The sequence below is a fragment of the Lepidochelys kempii genome, chromosome 20 (assembly GCF_965140265.1).
Source record: "Lepidochelys kempii isolate rLepKem1 chromosome 20, rLepKem1.hap2, whole genome shotgun sequence".
In the NCBI taxonomy this organism is placed as follows: Eukaryota; Metazoa; Chordata; order Testudines; family Cheloniidae; genus Lepidochelys; species Lepidochelys kempii.
The window spans coordinates 25,104,559-25,119,103 of NC_133275.1; the positions used below are offsets into that span (position 1 = coordinate 25,104,559).

Consider the following 14,545-nt stretch of genomic DNA (forward strand, 5'->3'; position numbering starts at 1 on the left):
TCACGCTGACAATATTTACACCCTTTATTTGCACCAGCAGGACCAGCCCCGTTGGTGCTTTACAGCCTCGTTCTCGTTAGCCGGCCCGCGCTGGGGTCTCCGTGATTTTAGCTCCTGGCTCAACCCAGGTGGACAATCTTCCCTGTCGGCAAAGCTCCCGTCGCCCCAGGCCTCTGGGCTGCTTCTCATTTGTAGTGTGGCAGCTGCCAGGTGCCCAGGGCCTGCTCCAGGGCGTCGCGGGGCCGGGTCTCTGCCTTGCACCTTGTGCTGTTACTTACCCCAGTGCAAAACGGCGTTACCTGGCAGGACGCCGGCGGGGCTGGGCCAGTGCTCTGAGCGGCTCCTTCCCCCAGCTGCTGGGCGGGTGAGTCTGACTCACGGCTCAGGGCTGTCAGAGTGGGGCTAGAGCGGGAATTTTCCCCTCTGTAGCGTGGGGCCTGGACCCCCCGGTCTTCGGATCACTCCAGCACAGGGCCCCTGATCAATTCCCTGCATGGCAGAGCCTCCAGGGCTGGTTGCTTCTGTTCTCTGCCCCGGGCCTGACCTGCTGGGCTCAGCACAGGGGTGACGTGCTGAAAGGCTGGACTGTCCCAGGGGCTCAGCACCCAGCCTCCGGGCGGGCGCCCCAGAGCCAGCCCCCAGAGAGGCGCCCCGAGAACCGCCGGGTTGGCCCGAGAGCTCCTTCATGCCGCCCAAACGCGCCGGGCTCTGTTGGCAATCCCGGCCCCGAGGCACTCTGCAAATGCCACTGACCCTTTAACTCTGCTGGCTCCAGGGCCAGCTGCTCCCCAGCCCCTTGACAACAGCAAACAAGCCGCGTGGTGGGAAAAGTCCCGCAGGGGAATGTACCAGCGGTTGCCTGGGTCATACGAACAGGTCCCTTCGCCCCCTGCCAGAGTCTCTCCCTTACGCTCTCTTCACACTGACTGGGGCTTTCACTTCCACAGTTATTAACGTCATTGACCTCCCCGCCCCTGTACCGGGGTCCCTGCCATGCCGCGCCCGGCTCAGCCCCCACAGGAGAGGGAGCCTGGTGTCCCTGAGTCCACTCCATGGCTGGGGATATGCGGGGACAGAGGGTCTTGCCATTCAGCTGATGCGAGTAACGGACCCCATGGCCCGTCTCAGTTGCACAGACCCGGCGATCCCAAAGCCCGTCTCATTAGTGTCGAACCGTTTTCACAGTGATCCCGTGGGTCTCTCCGCGTCGTGACCTGGGCGGCCGCCTCCCCAGCTGGGGCAGAGCTTGTGTGCGGCTCGGAGGCGCCTTCCCCATTGCTGGGAGAAGCGGTTAGAGGTGGCCGTTAGCGCTGTTCCCCTCCCCGCACAACTGTTCCGACTTTATTGTTATTAGGCGTTTCCTGCTGGGACCGGGGTCTCCCAGCCACCTGCTTCCCCAGCAGGGCAGATCTCAGCTGCAGCCAGACGTCCCTCCAGCCAAGGACATGGGAGATTCCAGGCCTGGACATCCTGGGGGTGTCTGTCCTGCTCCGGACGCCTCCCTCCCTCTGATCATTGCTCTGCGGAGAGCAGCGGGTGTGTGCAAGGGAGGGCCCCGTGCTGCCAGAGCAGAGGCCATGAACCCCCAGTCCCGTGGCATTGCCCAGCATCCCAAGGGCTAACGGGGGCCTCCCCATGGGCCAAGGGGGAAAGCAGCAGTGAGGAGCCCCAGAGCTCCGAGTCCTGCAGTCCAGGCCTAGACTCTGTGCTCCACTTCAGGTGTGTTCTGCGCGGCCCCGTTCAGGCTCACCTGCTCGGCCGGCTTGCCCTGCTCGGCCGGCTTGGCCTGCTTCTGCTTGAGCCGGTACTTGCGGATTCTCGTGGAGCGGTAATACAGGTAGATCCCCCCGCCGAGTCCAGTCACCGCAGCGGTCACGGCGAGCAGCACCAGGACCAACAGCAGGACGTTGAGATCTGTTACAGAAGGAGCGAGGCCGAGGAGGACTAAGAGCTGGTTCAGCCTAGTGGGCAGGGCCGCGGGCAGTGGGCTGCGACTCAGGACACCTGGGTTCTACTCGCCTCAGCCACTGGCCTTGGGCAAGTCACTCATGCGCTCAGTGCCTCCGTTTCCCCTTCCACTCTTTGCCTGTTTACATGGTGAGCTCTCTGGGGCAGGGACTGTCTCTCACGCTGTGTCTGGGCAGCGCCCGGCACGACGGGGCCCTGATCTCGGCCGGGGTCTGGGCAGCGCCCGGCGCGACGGGGCCCTGGTCTCGGTCGGGGTCTGGGCGGCGCCCGGCACGACGGGGCCCTGATCTCGGGTGGGGTCTGGGCAGCGCCCCGCGCGACGGGGCCCTGATCTCGGCCGGGGTCTGGGCGGCGCCCGGCGCGACGGGGCCCTGATCTCGGCCGGGGTCTGGGCGGCGCCCGGCGCGACGGGGCCCTGATCTTGGCCGGGGTCTGGGCGGCGCCCGGCGCGACGGGGCCCTGATCTTGGCCGGGGTCTGGGCGGCGCCCGGCACGACGGGGCCCTGATCTCGGTCGGGGTCTGGGCAGCGCCCGGCGCGACGGGGCCCTGATCTCGGTCGGGGTCTGGGCAGCGCCCGGCACGACGGGGCCCTGGTCTCGGCCGGGGTCTGGGCAGCGCCCGGCGCGACGGGGCCCTGGTCTCGGCCGGGGTCTGGGCGGTGCCCGGCGCGACGGGGCCCTGGTCTCGGGTGGGGTCTGGGCAGCGCCCGGCGCGACGGGGCCCTGATCTCGGTTGGGGTCTGGGCAGCGTCCGGCGCGACGGGGCCCTGATCTCGGTTGGGGTCTGGGCAGCGCCCGGCGCGACGGGGCCCTGATCTCGGTCGGGGTCTGGGCAGCGCCCGGCACGACGGGGCCCTGATCTCAGCTGGAGTCTGGGCAGTGCCTGGTGCGATGGGGCCCTGGTCTCGGTCAGTGTTCTGCCATATTACACATAATTTAGTAGTAGGATGAGTTGGGACAGAGATGAACCTGAAAACCACCAGGCTGCAGGATGCTGGACCCATCCCCACTCTCTTCTGGGTGGGAGTGATGCTAGGACGCACCCCCTGAGCCTGGGGGTGGGGAGCTGTGCCCTGGACGAGCCTGCAGAGTACAAGCCACACCGATGGAATGGCCAGACGGGATCACAGGGCCGGCCAGTCTGACCTCCAGCAGGCCACCAGGCCGGAGAATGGCAGCCCGGAACCCCATACTGAGCCCCCATGGCTTTGGGGGCCGTTTGGGCTCCTAAATCCCAAGGAAAGCCAATGGGATTTTACCTAAGAGACCCATTCACTTGTGTTCCTAAATCTCTTTGGGGCTTTTGCAAGCCTACCCTCCAGGTCGCCTGCTGGAGGATCCACCAAAGGCTACTTACACTCCACGTGGATGGTCACATCCCGGCTGGCGTAGCCGTAGCTGTTGAATGCTTTGCAGTGGTAGGTCCCGGCGTCCTCTCTCCTGACCTGCTGCTGCACCCCGATGCTGAAGGGCACCCCGTCCTTCTTGCACACCACGGCTGGCTCTGGGTTCCCCTGTGCCTGGCAGGAGAAGGTTTGCTCCGTCCCCTCCTTCCAGGTCCACTCTCTGGGGCAGCCGGAGTCGTCCATCCTGGGCCCGTCTGGAAGCGAGAGGGGGCAGTTGGTTACGCTGCCCAGTGCCGTGTAGCCCCATCTCCTGCCTGCCCCCGGGGCTGCTGCCAAGGATGGCGTCTCTCCCCTGCCACACGTGCCTCCTCGCTGGGCTCTCCCCACTGCCCCGCCTGGCTCCAGCAGGCCTTGCTCTGGGGCAGCAAGGGGGCCCTGCGTGCAAGGCAAGAGCCTGGACTTGGGAGCTCAGGGGTCAAGCCCTGCCTCTGTCATGGTCGCCCGCTGTGACCCTGGCCCTGGGGCAAAGCCCAATAGTCACGAGAAGGCCTCAGGTTCCCCATCTGTAAAATGGGGCGAGGGATTCTTCCTGCGGCTGGCTCGTCTCATTAGCTTGGGAACATTCCCTGAGGCAGGGACTGTGTCTGGGAGGCGCCCGGCGCGGGACCCTGGTCTGGGCTGGGGTCTGGGCGGCGCCCGGCGCGACGGGGCCCTGATACCCTAATGCTAAGAACTGACTGGACCCAGAGCATTTCTCTGGCGGCTGCTGCATAGGAATGGCCGCCCCAGGTCGCAGGCACAAGGAGAGCAGCCGAGTGCCTCTGAAGAAAAGCTTGTGGGAGCGGAGCGGGAGGATGGGCCAGGAGCCCTGGGTTCGAGTCCTTGGCTGAGGCACTGAGGCTCTGGGGGGCTCAGCTGCCATCTCTGAAAAGGGGGCCTTGCTTCCTGACTGCAGGGGGGTGAGCGCAGAGCGTGGGCCGTGGTGAGGGGCCGGAGCAGCACCTAAGACAGCCCCTGCACTCACAGAGGACAGTGAGCCTGGCAGACGTGCGTTTCACGGTTTGGTTGGCTGAGGCAAGCCTTGCTTCACACGTGAACTCCCTCCCGTTGTCTTCCTCGCCAGCCGTCAGCGGGAAGTCCAAAAGGGGCTGGGCGGGGGCGCTGCGGACCAGGACTCGCTTGGCGTCTCTGAGCTGGAGCAGGACGTCCGGGGGGTGGGCTTCAGGAGAAAGGCACGTAACGATGACGCTGCTGTTAACGTGGATCTGGGACTCAGTTATCTCCAGGATGGGCTCAGGGAGACCTGCAAGGGACCAGGACAGACCTGCAGTTTGGCCTCGGCTGCTGATCCCCCCTCCGAGGGGCTGCCCGCTGGCCTCCCCCAGCAGGACGCTTCCCTCGAGATCGGACGCGTGAGAGGGTCGAAGCCAGCTGGGGCACTGGACATACCTGGCCCATTCAAGTTAACACCCAGATCCCGAATGGAGTTAGGCCCAGATCCCATGGGAGTTAGGCACCTGAGTACCTTTGAGGACGTGGGCCCAAATTCCTCCTGAAATTTGCTCCATGCATGGACTGGTACCTAAATCCCCATGGCTCCCCCCACATCTCCCCTCCAGCTCCGGCCGGTGAGGGCTCCGTTCTCTGGAAGCGCCCGCTCCTCATGCCGTGCGTCAAGGTATGAACCTGCCACTCCCTAGCGGGGCAGGCCAGGCCCGGGGCAGACTGACCCCAGTCTCCACATGGCGGGGGGCTCGGTGGCCTTGCCCACTCCCCTTCCAGCCCAGCGCGGCTCTTACTCTCTGGAGTCGCTGGGAGGAATTCCCTGGCCTGGGCTACGCAGCTGCTCGGACGCGGTGATCTGAATGGTTTGATGGGAGCATCCCCGGCTCAGTGGAGCACCCGTGTGGAAGGGGAGCCAGGTCAGAGCCCCACCGAGGGTCTGTCGGGAGACAAGTCCCAAGCCAGGCTAGGACTGGGGGCGGGAGCAGGGAGGGGATCTGGGGCCGGGGGGCCTGTGGGAAATTGGGCTGGGGGGCTGAGTTTCCAGTGGAAAGTCCAGGGGGAGGAACCGACGTGAACTGAAACCAGCCTCCGTGGGAGGTGAACCCACAGAGATCTGCCCAGCCTCTGTGCCATCCTGGCCCACAGTGCAGACGTCACCTGCCGAGCCCCCGAAATCTGGGCACGCCCCGCTCTGGGCGTGGCCGGGAGACCCCCAGACACTCACTGTAAACGAGAACGCTCTGCCCTGCAGATCTGGACACGGGCCCCACGGACACGGTGCAGGTCAGCTGGCGCTCGCCTGCGGACAGGGGCCGAACCTCGCCCTGGGCTGTGGCCATGTCATTCGACGTGGTGACGGTGAAGTTCAGGCGCTGACCCCCAAAGGACAGGGTGAACCGGGCCTCTCCAGCGGCAGGGAAGACCTTGGTCACGTCACAGCGGGCGGTCGCCTTGTCGCCTACCTCTATATGGTGGGAGATTTGGAGCTGGGGCTCCTCTGGGAGAGCTGCAGCAGGTGAGAAAAACCATCGCGGGGCATCAGGGAAACGTTCAGAGGCATGTAGCCGAGTAGACAGACCAGCAGCCTGGGACTCAGGACACCTGGGTTCTATTCCCGGCTTGGCCACCGGCCTTGGGCAAATCCTTCCCTTTTCTCTGCCTCTGTTTCCCCTGCCACCCTCTGTCTAGTTAGACTGTGAAATCCTTGGGTTAAGGGCTCTCCAGGTTTGGGAAGCACCTGCCCCCATGAGATGCTGAGATGCAGTTTGCTCCAGATCTAACTACCAACCTGTTTATCTAGCCCTGTGCTGTCCCCCCTTCTAGTCCTCTAGCCCCATCTCGTCTCTCTCTATCCCCCCACTGTCCCCTACAGCTGTCTGTCCATCCCCTGCCCAGACTGCACCCCTCTATCTTCCTATCCACCCCCAAACTGTGCACACACACTTCTCTTTCCATCCCTGTACCCCCGCCCATCTAATGGCCCGTCTCTGAACTTCCTGGCCTGTTCCATACCCTGCTGTCACCAAAGCCCCGTAGCAGCCCCGAGCGCGCTCTGCCATCCTCTGCTCCGGCCAGGCCAGGCCCCGAAGGGGACGAGGCACGTGGAGGGGAAGGTTGAAAAAGGGGAAGAAACCATCACCCCAAAGGGGAAGCATGAGCCTGATGCCTCCTGCGCGACTGGGTGTTGCGGGGAACTCCGTGCTGCGGGGGTGAGACAACCCACCCCCTAGGGACCCTCCCTCTGATGGGTGGGCGGGGTGCCCCTCCCTGGGCTCGGACAGTACCCTCGGCCCTGAGCCTCCACCCCTAGCGCTTTGGCAATGTGACGACACGTCCTCCCTCGATGTGGGGCATGGGAGAGGGTGGCATCCCTTTAGATAGCTGTGAACCCTCCACGGGTGCTCCCTGTGTTCGGCATGTCAGAAGCCAGCCCCAGGGTGTGGGGAGCTGGGCCTGGTGGGGCCGGGTGGAACTCGCAAGCAGGGTGATGTGGGACCTCACGCTCTGGTTGTGCAAAGAGCAGGAGCCGCATCAGTCGGCGTTAGGGGAGCTCCCAAAGGGGTAGCCCTGGAAATCTCGGCCACCTGGGAGAACAGATCTCAGCCCCCAACCTGGGACCGGCATCAACGGGCCCAGGACAGCACAGACTCCATCCTGGCCAGGGAGCATTTGTTGCCCCTTTGTGGGGGTGTGAATGTTGGCGGGGGTGCAGGGAGCTGGGCAGTCAGACAAAGCCCATGTGTCCCCTGAACTGCCAGCACCTGGAGCGGTGTGTCTGGCACACAAAGCAGGTCTCCGGTGCACAGAGGACAGAGCAGGGTCTCTGGTGCACGGAGTGGTGTGTACGGCACACGGGGCATGCAGGAACTCACCATAAACCTTGAGCTCCACCGCAGAGGAGCTGTTTTCCAAGTGCGGCTCGTGCGGCGTCAGGTCCAGGGCTGTGTGGCAGGTGACCTCCTGCCCGTGGTCCCCTTGCTGAGGGGTGATCTCCTTGGTCACCGTGACGTCGTCGGGTCCGGCCCTGGTGCGGTTCTGGAAGGTCTCCGTGTGCAGGGTCCGTCCCCCCTGGCGGAGGGTCACGGTGAGGTGCCTGACGGGCGCCACGTTCAGAACCCGGCACGTCAGGCTATAGGCCCGGCCCAGCTCCAGCTCCGGGAGCCGCTCCAGCACCACCCGCTCCGGCGCCCCTGGAACCAGAGGGGGAAGGACCCGAAGGTTGGTTAATTGGATCCCGTAGACCCGGGTGCTGCTGAAAGCCACCTCCTGGGGGAAGAGCCTGGAAGGTGCATTCCTGCACCCCAGGCCGGCTGAGCCGCAGGGCAGCTCCCCCACAAGCAGGGCCCTGCCCCAGAGGGGGCCCTGACCGGCCAGCCGGAGCTCTAAGTGGGGCAGGGGGCTGGGATGTGGATTCCTGCCCTGCCAGGAGCCGGACTAAGACCCACCAACTCGTTCCACCCAACGGCCGCCAGAGGGTAACTACTCGCCGGTGCTGCCTGGCTTAATGGAGCGGAGCCAGTGGCCCCAGAGGGGAAAGGCCCGTGTCCCATTCTCTGCCCCCCGAGCCAGCCAGTCCCCTGCCCTAGGGCCAGATCACAGCTTTGTACCCTATTTTCTGCCAGCGAGTTTCCCCTTTCTCTGGCACAGCCCTGCACCCAGAAAGTCTCCGTGGCACAAAAGCCGCCCCAGACCCCTGCAGCTGGGAGCCAGCGGCACTTACGGTAAGTGGAGATGTTTGCAAACACCACCTTCACACGGCCACGGCAGCTGAAGTAGCACTGGGGGGCCGACGCCCACTCCGTGATATTTTTAAGGAGGAAGGCCACCCACCCGGGTCCAATTTTTTCGTCGGTTTTGGTGAGCGAGGTCTCCAGGCTGCCCCTGACGTCAGGATCCTGGCACGTGGTGCTGCAGTTTATCCAGACGGCCCCCCCGTACGCCACCATGGGAGCTTCTGGCAAAACGCTCACGTCGAACGAGCCCCGCACGGCCCCTGGAACGGCAAACGGATCCGTCACGCTGCGCCTCCGGGGCACGCACACGGCAAAGCAGCGGGCGAGACTCACAGCACAAGTGGGTGAGCCCAGCCCCTTTTCCCTGGCGGGGCCCGATCCTCGCCGAGGTGCAGGGTGGTTTGGCTGGACATGGCTGGGGGTCTGCGCTGCGGCCCGAAGGGGGCCGTACCTAGCCGCTGCTCTTGGCCAGATGCTGGCTGAGCGCAGGCCCCAGCGTCCCCCTCGCTTTGGAAAGGGGCCCGGGTTCGGTTAGCTCCCGGCCTGAGGCGCAGTCGAGGGCCGGAGTGACGGGGAAGCACTTGGGCTCTGCAGCCCCTTTCCAGAGAACCACCTGGTGCTAACGAGGCCCCGCTCCTGCCCGTGCCTTTCCCCGGGCAGGAGGAGCTCGGCCGGCGAGCGTTGTGCAGGGGAACCAGGAGAATATCCCCACCCTCCTTCCCAGCGCTCAGAGCCTGCCAGCAGCCCTTCGCCGCTCTCTCGAGATTACCAGGAACCTGGCTGAATGCGGACGCCCGCCAGGTGCCCCCTCACCTCTGCACTCTGCCCCTCAGCTGCAGTGGGGTTCGAGCGAGGCCTGCGGCTTTGCACCAATCTGCCGAGCCCTGGGCCTGAGTTGTTTGCTTTCCCGGGTCATGGGAGTGGGGAATTCCTGGCCTCGTCCCGCCCAGCCGCGCCCGCTGGGCACAGGAATTCCAAAGAGCGTCCACGGCGGACTCTGCCCTCGCTTGCGGTAGCAGCCACTTACCCCGGGGCAGGAGCCCGGTCTCCCCTTTCACCGGCTCCCCCAGCCCCCCCCAAAGAATTCCGGGTCAGATCCTCAGCCAGTGGGAATCAACCCAGCTCCCTCGGCTTCAGTGGGGCGACGCTGACTTACATCCGCCGGGCACCAAGCCCATCATATGAAATTGGCAAGGACACAGAATAAACAGAATGGGCCAAGCGTGTCCCTGTTGTAACCCCCCTGCAGAACTTGGCCCTGCACAGGGGCTGGGTTTAATACTCAACAGGCTGAACTCTGTGTCCTTCATCTAGCAAAAACATGCTGTTGATTCCAGTGGGAGTTTTGCTCCAAGAGGGACCGGAGTTTTGGCCTCATAATTAACCACCCTAAACTATTCGTGTCGCGTTCCAACCCTCTGAGTCCTGCTCCGGCCCAGGCCCCCCGCCAGCTGAACAATGGCGAGCGGCGGGTGTGCCAGGAGGAGGAAAAGCACTTTCTCTCCCTGCAGCGTGCGACCGCTCCAGCGTGCCAGGTCCATGTCGAATCCAGCCCTTAGATTCCCGCTAAAGATTTAGGGGCTGATTTACCCACCCCCACCTCCCGGCCTGGCTCACCATGCATTTGACCCCCGTGCAAAGCGAGCTTGAAACACTCCTAGATCCAATGGGGGCAGCGCTCCCCTCGCACTTGGGAGTCAGGCCCCCTTCATCAGCCCCACGCACAGGGGCACATTCCAATCTCAGTTTGCCAGCATCGATCCAGAGTCACTCCGGAGTAAGGGGAGGGGGCATAGTCACAGCAGGATGCACAAGAGTGGAATCTGACTTGTGGGTCTGGAAACTTTTACACACACATACATAGTATATGCACTAGGGACATAGACCCCTCCCACACACACACACACACACACACGCTGTGTAAGCACTGGGGACTCACACACACACTGTGTGGATAGAACACTGGGGACACACTTTGCTTCTCGGCACAAGCATCACTTTGGGAGATGCGTGCACACGCCCAGAGTATAACACTGGGGAGTCTCTCTCTCTGTCTCACACCCCCCCCCCTTCTGCTCCATGATCCACCCAGCCAAACCCTGTGGTGCCAGGGTGCAGCGGGCAGCGCCCGCCAGGCCAGGGGGCTGCAGGAGAGGTGATCGGTCAGGCCACTTACCTGCCAGAGCTGTCAGTGCGCACCAGGCCCAGAGCAGGACAGGGACAGGTTGAGCCATGGTACTGCCGGCAAACCCTTCCTGGGGGCTCCGGGGATGGACCCTCCCTGGGGAGCAGCTGGGCTGGTCCTGTGGGGACGGCAGGCGCTGAATGAGCTGCCTGAGAGCTGCTTTATATGTTTAGACCAGAGTTCAGTGCAGTTCCCGGAAGCCCCAGCCTTTCTCGGCTGTGCTGGAGGAGGGGATTTCCAGCCTTGCTTTGTCTGAGGGAGTTTTGATTTTCTAAGGCTTTCCAAGGCGTGGTTTCCCAGGGAAAGGCACACAGCCCCCGTCCCCCAGCCCCCCAGCCCTGGTGCCCTCCAGGGGGGCTGGCTTGGTTGGGACAGAGCCCTGACAATTGATTATGTAGCAACAGGGACAATATAGTGGCTTACCCATCCCATGCTGCCAGGATTCCCAGTCCAGTCGTGCCCCCCAAGCCCCACACACATGCTGCACCAGGGGCCTTATTTGCTATGGAACCAGGGGGTCCCCCCCCCACCAGACCTTGGGTCTCTCCCCCTCCCTGACTTTTCATAGGTCTATATGCTCCACTTCCCCCTCCCCCCGTCACAGATACAGGTCTAGATGCTGACACAACTCTCCTCGCCCCCGAACAGTCGGATGAACCCCCGCACTCGCTCCAGAGGGGATCAAACCCCACAGCAGGTGCCAGGAGCCTCCTCACGATCTAGGGAGCCCAGCTTGAGACGGCGTAAAGGGGTCTGACTGACAGCGGCCCAGTGCTCGGCACTGGCTGGGCACCCAAAATCAACAGCTGCTTTTGCAAATTTTCTGCCTGCACATGGCTGAAAGAGAAAGAGAGAGAGAGAGATAGGGTGTAGATAGATAGATATATAGATAGAGGGGGTGTCTGGGGACAGATAGATAGTGTGACGAAGTGGGACTGTTCTTAATGTTTCCTCTGAATAGTGTGGGGGGTGCCTCAGTTTCCCCCATGCAGTTCTTAAGTATCTCGGGGGTGGGGTAAGGGTGTATGATCGTTGCAGAGCCCTAGAGGGCAGGTGTGTGCAGGGGTCTGGACACAGAGAATGGCCGACACCCTGTTTTCTGGCCACTGATGGCCTGGGCCCTTCCCCCCCTGCAAGGTGAGAGCTAAAGGGTTGGAGAACAAAGGAATCAGGTGCCCTCCTGGCCCAGGAAAGGGACAAAGCCCGGGGGGGGGGGGGCTGGAGGAGTTTGGGGCTGGCTGGGGATGAGGAGTGAAGGGCAGACGTGGTTGGCTGGCTCACTGCCCCCCCCAAAATGGACCCAGCTGAGGGGTCCTGTTCTCTGCACCTACAAGCTCTGTGTTAGACCATGATCCTGTCATCTAATAAACCTTCTGTTTTCCTGGCTGGCTGAGAGTCCCGTCTGACTGCGGAGTTGGGGGGCAGGACCCTCTGGCTTCCCCAGGACCCCACCTGGGGGGACTCGCTGTGGGAAGCGCACGGAGGGGCAGAGGAGGCTGAATGCTCCGAGGTCAGACCCAGGAAGGTGGAAGCCAGGTGAGCTGTGTGTCCTGCAGACAGGCTGCTCCCAGGAAGTTGACTGCCCCAGAGTCCTGCCTGGCTTTGTAGGGAGCAGGTCCCGAGCATCGCCCAGGGACCCCGTGACAGATAGATAGAGGGGGTGTCTGGGGAGAGATGGATAGATAGAGGGGGTGGATGGATTGATAGTAATACAAATAAATAAATTAGATACAAACACACAAATAAATAATTCTAATAATCTAGACAGACAGACAGATGGATGCTACGGAGGGCAAGGGGCTGTGGTTGCTGTTGTTTTTCCTTATGACAGCCGTCAGAGGCCCGGTCAGAACTAGGGCCCACTCCGGATGCTGCATGAACAACAATAAAATGTAACCCTGCCACGCATGCGCGTGTAAAACACCAGACGCGCATCTAACCCCCCGCCCCCGAGGGTCACCTTTACCCCGCCCGTGTGCGTTCCCGCGGCTGCCGCACCCCCCGCCGGCTGCCTGAGCTTGGCTGCAGGGTGAGTGACGCTCGTGTCGGTGGCGCTCTGCGGCGTCTCGTTTCATCCTTGTGGTTTAGGGGTTGAGCAAGGGACAAGCGAGTATTTATAGCATATAAATATAGCAAGACTCTCTGCAGCCAAGTGGGGGGGAACCATTTGGCCTTGTGGTCAGGGTGCTGGGCTGGGACTTGGGGGGAGCTGGTTTCAATTTGCAGCTCCACCACCGACTCCCCATGTGACCTTGGGCACGTCCCTGAGTCGCTCTGTGCCTCAGTTTCCCCATCTGGAAAACAGGGTAATACAACAAGCAAGTCCGTGTTGCCTAGTGGACAGAGCACTTTGCTGGGGCTCAGGACACCTGGCTCCCATTCCTGACTCTGGTTCTGCTGTCCTGTCAGAATGGTGCACACGTGTTGGGGGTCCTTACCAGGGCTTGACAGCTCCATCGCTGGCTTAAAACACCTCTTCAGTGAGAAATGGGGCTGTCTGCGTGTGCTGTTTTCCTTTGCGATGCTGGGAGGCCAGAGGACTGGGCTGCGTGACTCTCCGAGTGCACATGACACCCTCCCACTGGACACCCGGGAGCAAGGAAGTGGTGCTGTGGGATACACAGGCAGCCTGTTCTGCCTCTGGGATGCTGAGCATCGCTGGGGATAGCAGAGCCTTCAAAGAAAGGAAACATTGTGGAATCCATTCGCTCATTGTTTGTATTAAGGTACCTGACCCAGATCAGGGCGCCAGCAGGCCAGGCGCTGCCCAGAGCCCAACCCAGATCGGGGCCCCAGCAGGCCGGGCACTGCCCAGCCAGGGACAGCCCCTGCCCCAAGAGCTCACGCTCGGAGACAAGGGAAGGGTCATTATCCCCAGTCACAGGTGGGGAGCTCAGCCTAGCGGGATGCAGTGGTTTGCCCAAGGTCACACAGGGCGTCTGTGGCAGAGTTGGGAATCAAACCCAGGCCTCCAGAGACCCAGCGCAGAGCCTGACCCACCCTGCTCCCCAGCACCGTGTGCTGTCAGCCCGACCTGCCTACACCAGGGGCTGGGAGCAAGGCAGGCGCAGGGCCTAAGTGCCAGGGCCCCCCAGCCCAGGCCAGTCTCAGGGGCCCCTCCCCCTCATTTGAAAGTCCCGCTTCTCCCCCAGAGTGCCCGTCCCACTCCTGGGTCCTAGTTGAGCTGATCCGCACTGCACAGGAGAGGGGGGCCCGGGCAGGGCAGGGCATGCCTCAGATCTTTGGACCTGTGCATTTGCCAGGCATTTCTTCCATGTATGGAGAAGTGTCAGAGCCTTACCTGGGGATGCCTGGCCTGGGCATTAGCACCAGGGGGTTTCGCTTCCTTTTTCCAGGCTGAGCTCATCAGAGTCATTCCTGCACAGACGAAACAAGCCCACGTTCCCCAGGGGGTTCTCCAAAACGCTGCACCTAAAAACCAGGGCTCAGGATCACGCTTTAAACCAAGCTCCCACCCACGGTAATCACAACCCCCGCCCCCCGATAACGAGCTCTTAACCTGGCTCTGTTAAATAGCTAAACTCCCCTCCTGCCATTTCAGGGCAGCAGGGCTGGAGCTGGCTGCATTCCACCCTAGAGCTGGCTGCATTTCCGTTTGGCGCGGACTTTTCAGACTGCCCAGTGCCCAGTTAGGCACATGCCAAGAAGGCTGCTCAGAAAAGCTCCCTGGCTTGGTCACTAGGGTCAGACCGAGGCGGCCAAGTCTGAAAATCTGGCTGCTTATTTAGGCAGCTAAATGGCAACAGAGTTTCGGAAAGTTTGCCCCGTCTGGGGGTGCGGCTAAGCCTTTGGGAATCTGCTGTGGGAATCCTGGGCAGCTCAGACCCTACTTCCAGGGGGGCAGAGGCAGTGCGGGGTCCCCACACATCTGCCCTGAAATTCCATCCATCACCCGCCCCTTCCTGGCGGCTTCCCCTCCCCCAGCCTTTCCCCAGCGCCCGCGGCTGTGCCTTGGCGGGAGCTCCCGGACCTTGGCGCTGCGGCCAGTGCCTGGGATGTGCCAGATTCTGAGTCTTCTGGAGCCAATGCAGGGGGGCGGGGGGGGGGCATGGCCACAACTGTGACCTGTTCTGTAACGTCCTGGCGCTTCAAGGCTGCGGCTGGGCCTTGGTGGGGCGGGAGGGGGGCTGCATGGACCCAGCGCTCCCCACAGAATCCCCCAGCTTAGCTTCCCCCCTCCCCTGCTGTGAGTGTTTCCGTGGATTCACGGTCAGAATCCAAGAGCCAGATTCTTGGCTTTCCTGTTCCTGTGTTTGGGGCAGGGGCTGGAGTGTGAGAAGTGGATT

At 62.7% G+C, this 14,545-nt stretch overlaps 1 protein-coding gene and 1 long non-coding RNA gene across 3 annotated transcripts; both read right to left on the bottom strand.

The window, feature by feature from the left end:
• On the bottom strand, positions 1-10,388 carry LOC140900846 (intercellular adhesion molecule 1-like). Of its 2 annotated transcripts, XM_073318739.1 has the most exons (7): positions 10,230-10,388; positions 8,041-8,313; positions 7,193-7,510; positions 5,545-5,826; positions 4,339-4,617; positions 3,326-3,568; positions 1-1,914 (listed from the first exon to the last, which is right to left on the bottom strand). In XM_073318739.1, exons 1-7 carry the CDS (start codon positions 10,285-10,287, stop codon positions 1,697-1,699), a joined length of 1,671 nt encoding a protein of 556 aa, XP_073174840.1. In that variant the 5' UTR covers positions 10,288-10,388; the 3' UTR covers positions 1-1,696. The 2 variants fall into 2 exon arrangements, with proteins under 2 accessions (XP_073174840.1, XP_073174841.1); XM_073318740.1 differs by lacking the exon at positions 10,230-10,388 and having other exon boundaries at positions 8,151-8,218.
• Positions 10,389-10,991: 603 nt separating this feature from the next.
• Positions 10,992-13,660, bottom strand: LOC140900692 (uncharacterized). The gene is made up of 3 exons (XR_012155694.1): positions 13,540-13,660; positions 12,677-12,912; positions 10,992-11,075 (listed from the first exon to the last, which is right to left on the bottom strand). It is a non-coding gene; the product is annotated as an uncharacterized lncRNA (long non-coding RNA).
• Between the last annotated feature and the right edge of the window lie 885 nt (positions 13,661-14,545).

Excerpts from the sequence above, each read along its gene's own strand:
- LOC140900846 (XM_073318739.1), bottom strand. The coding sequence starts at position 10,287 with ATGGCTCAACCTGTCCCTGTCCTGCTCTGGGCCTGGTGCGCACTGACA. Across the intron at positions 5,827-7,192 it reads GGTGGAGCTCAAGGTTTATG|CTCTCCCAGAGGAGCCCCAG; the intron begins GTGAGTTCCTGC and ends CACCTGCTGCAG. Across the intron at positions 4,618-5,544 it reads GCAGAGCGTTCTCGTTTACA|GTCTCCCTGAGCCCATCCTG; the intron begins GTGAGTGTCTGG and ends GGTCCCTTGCAG.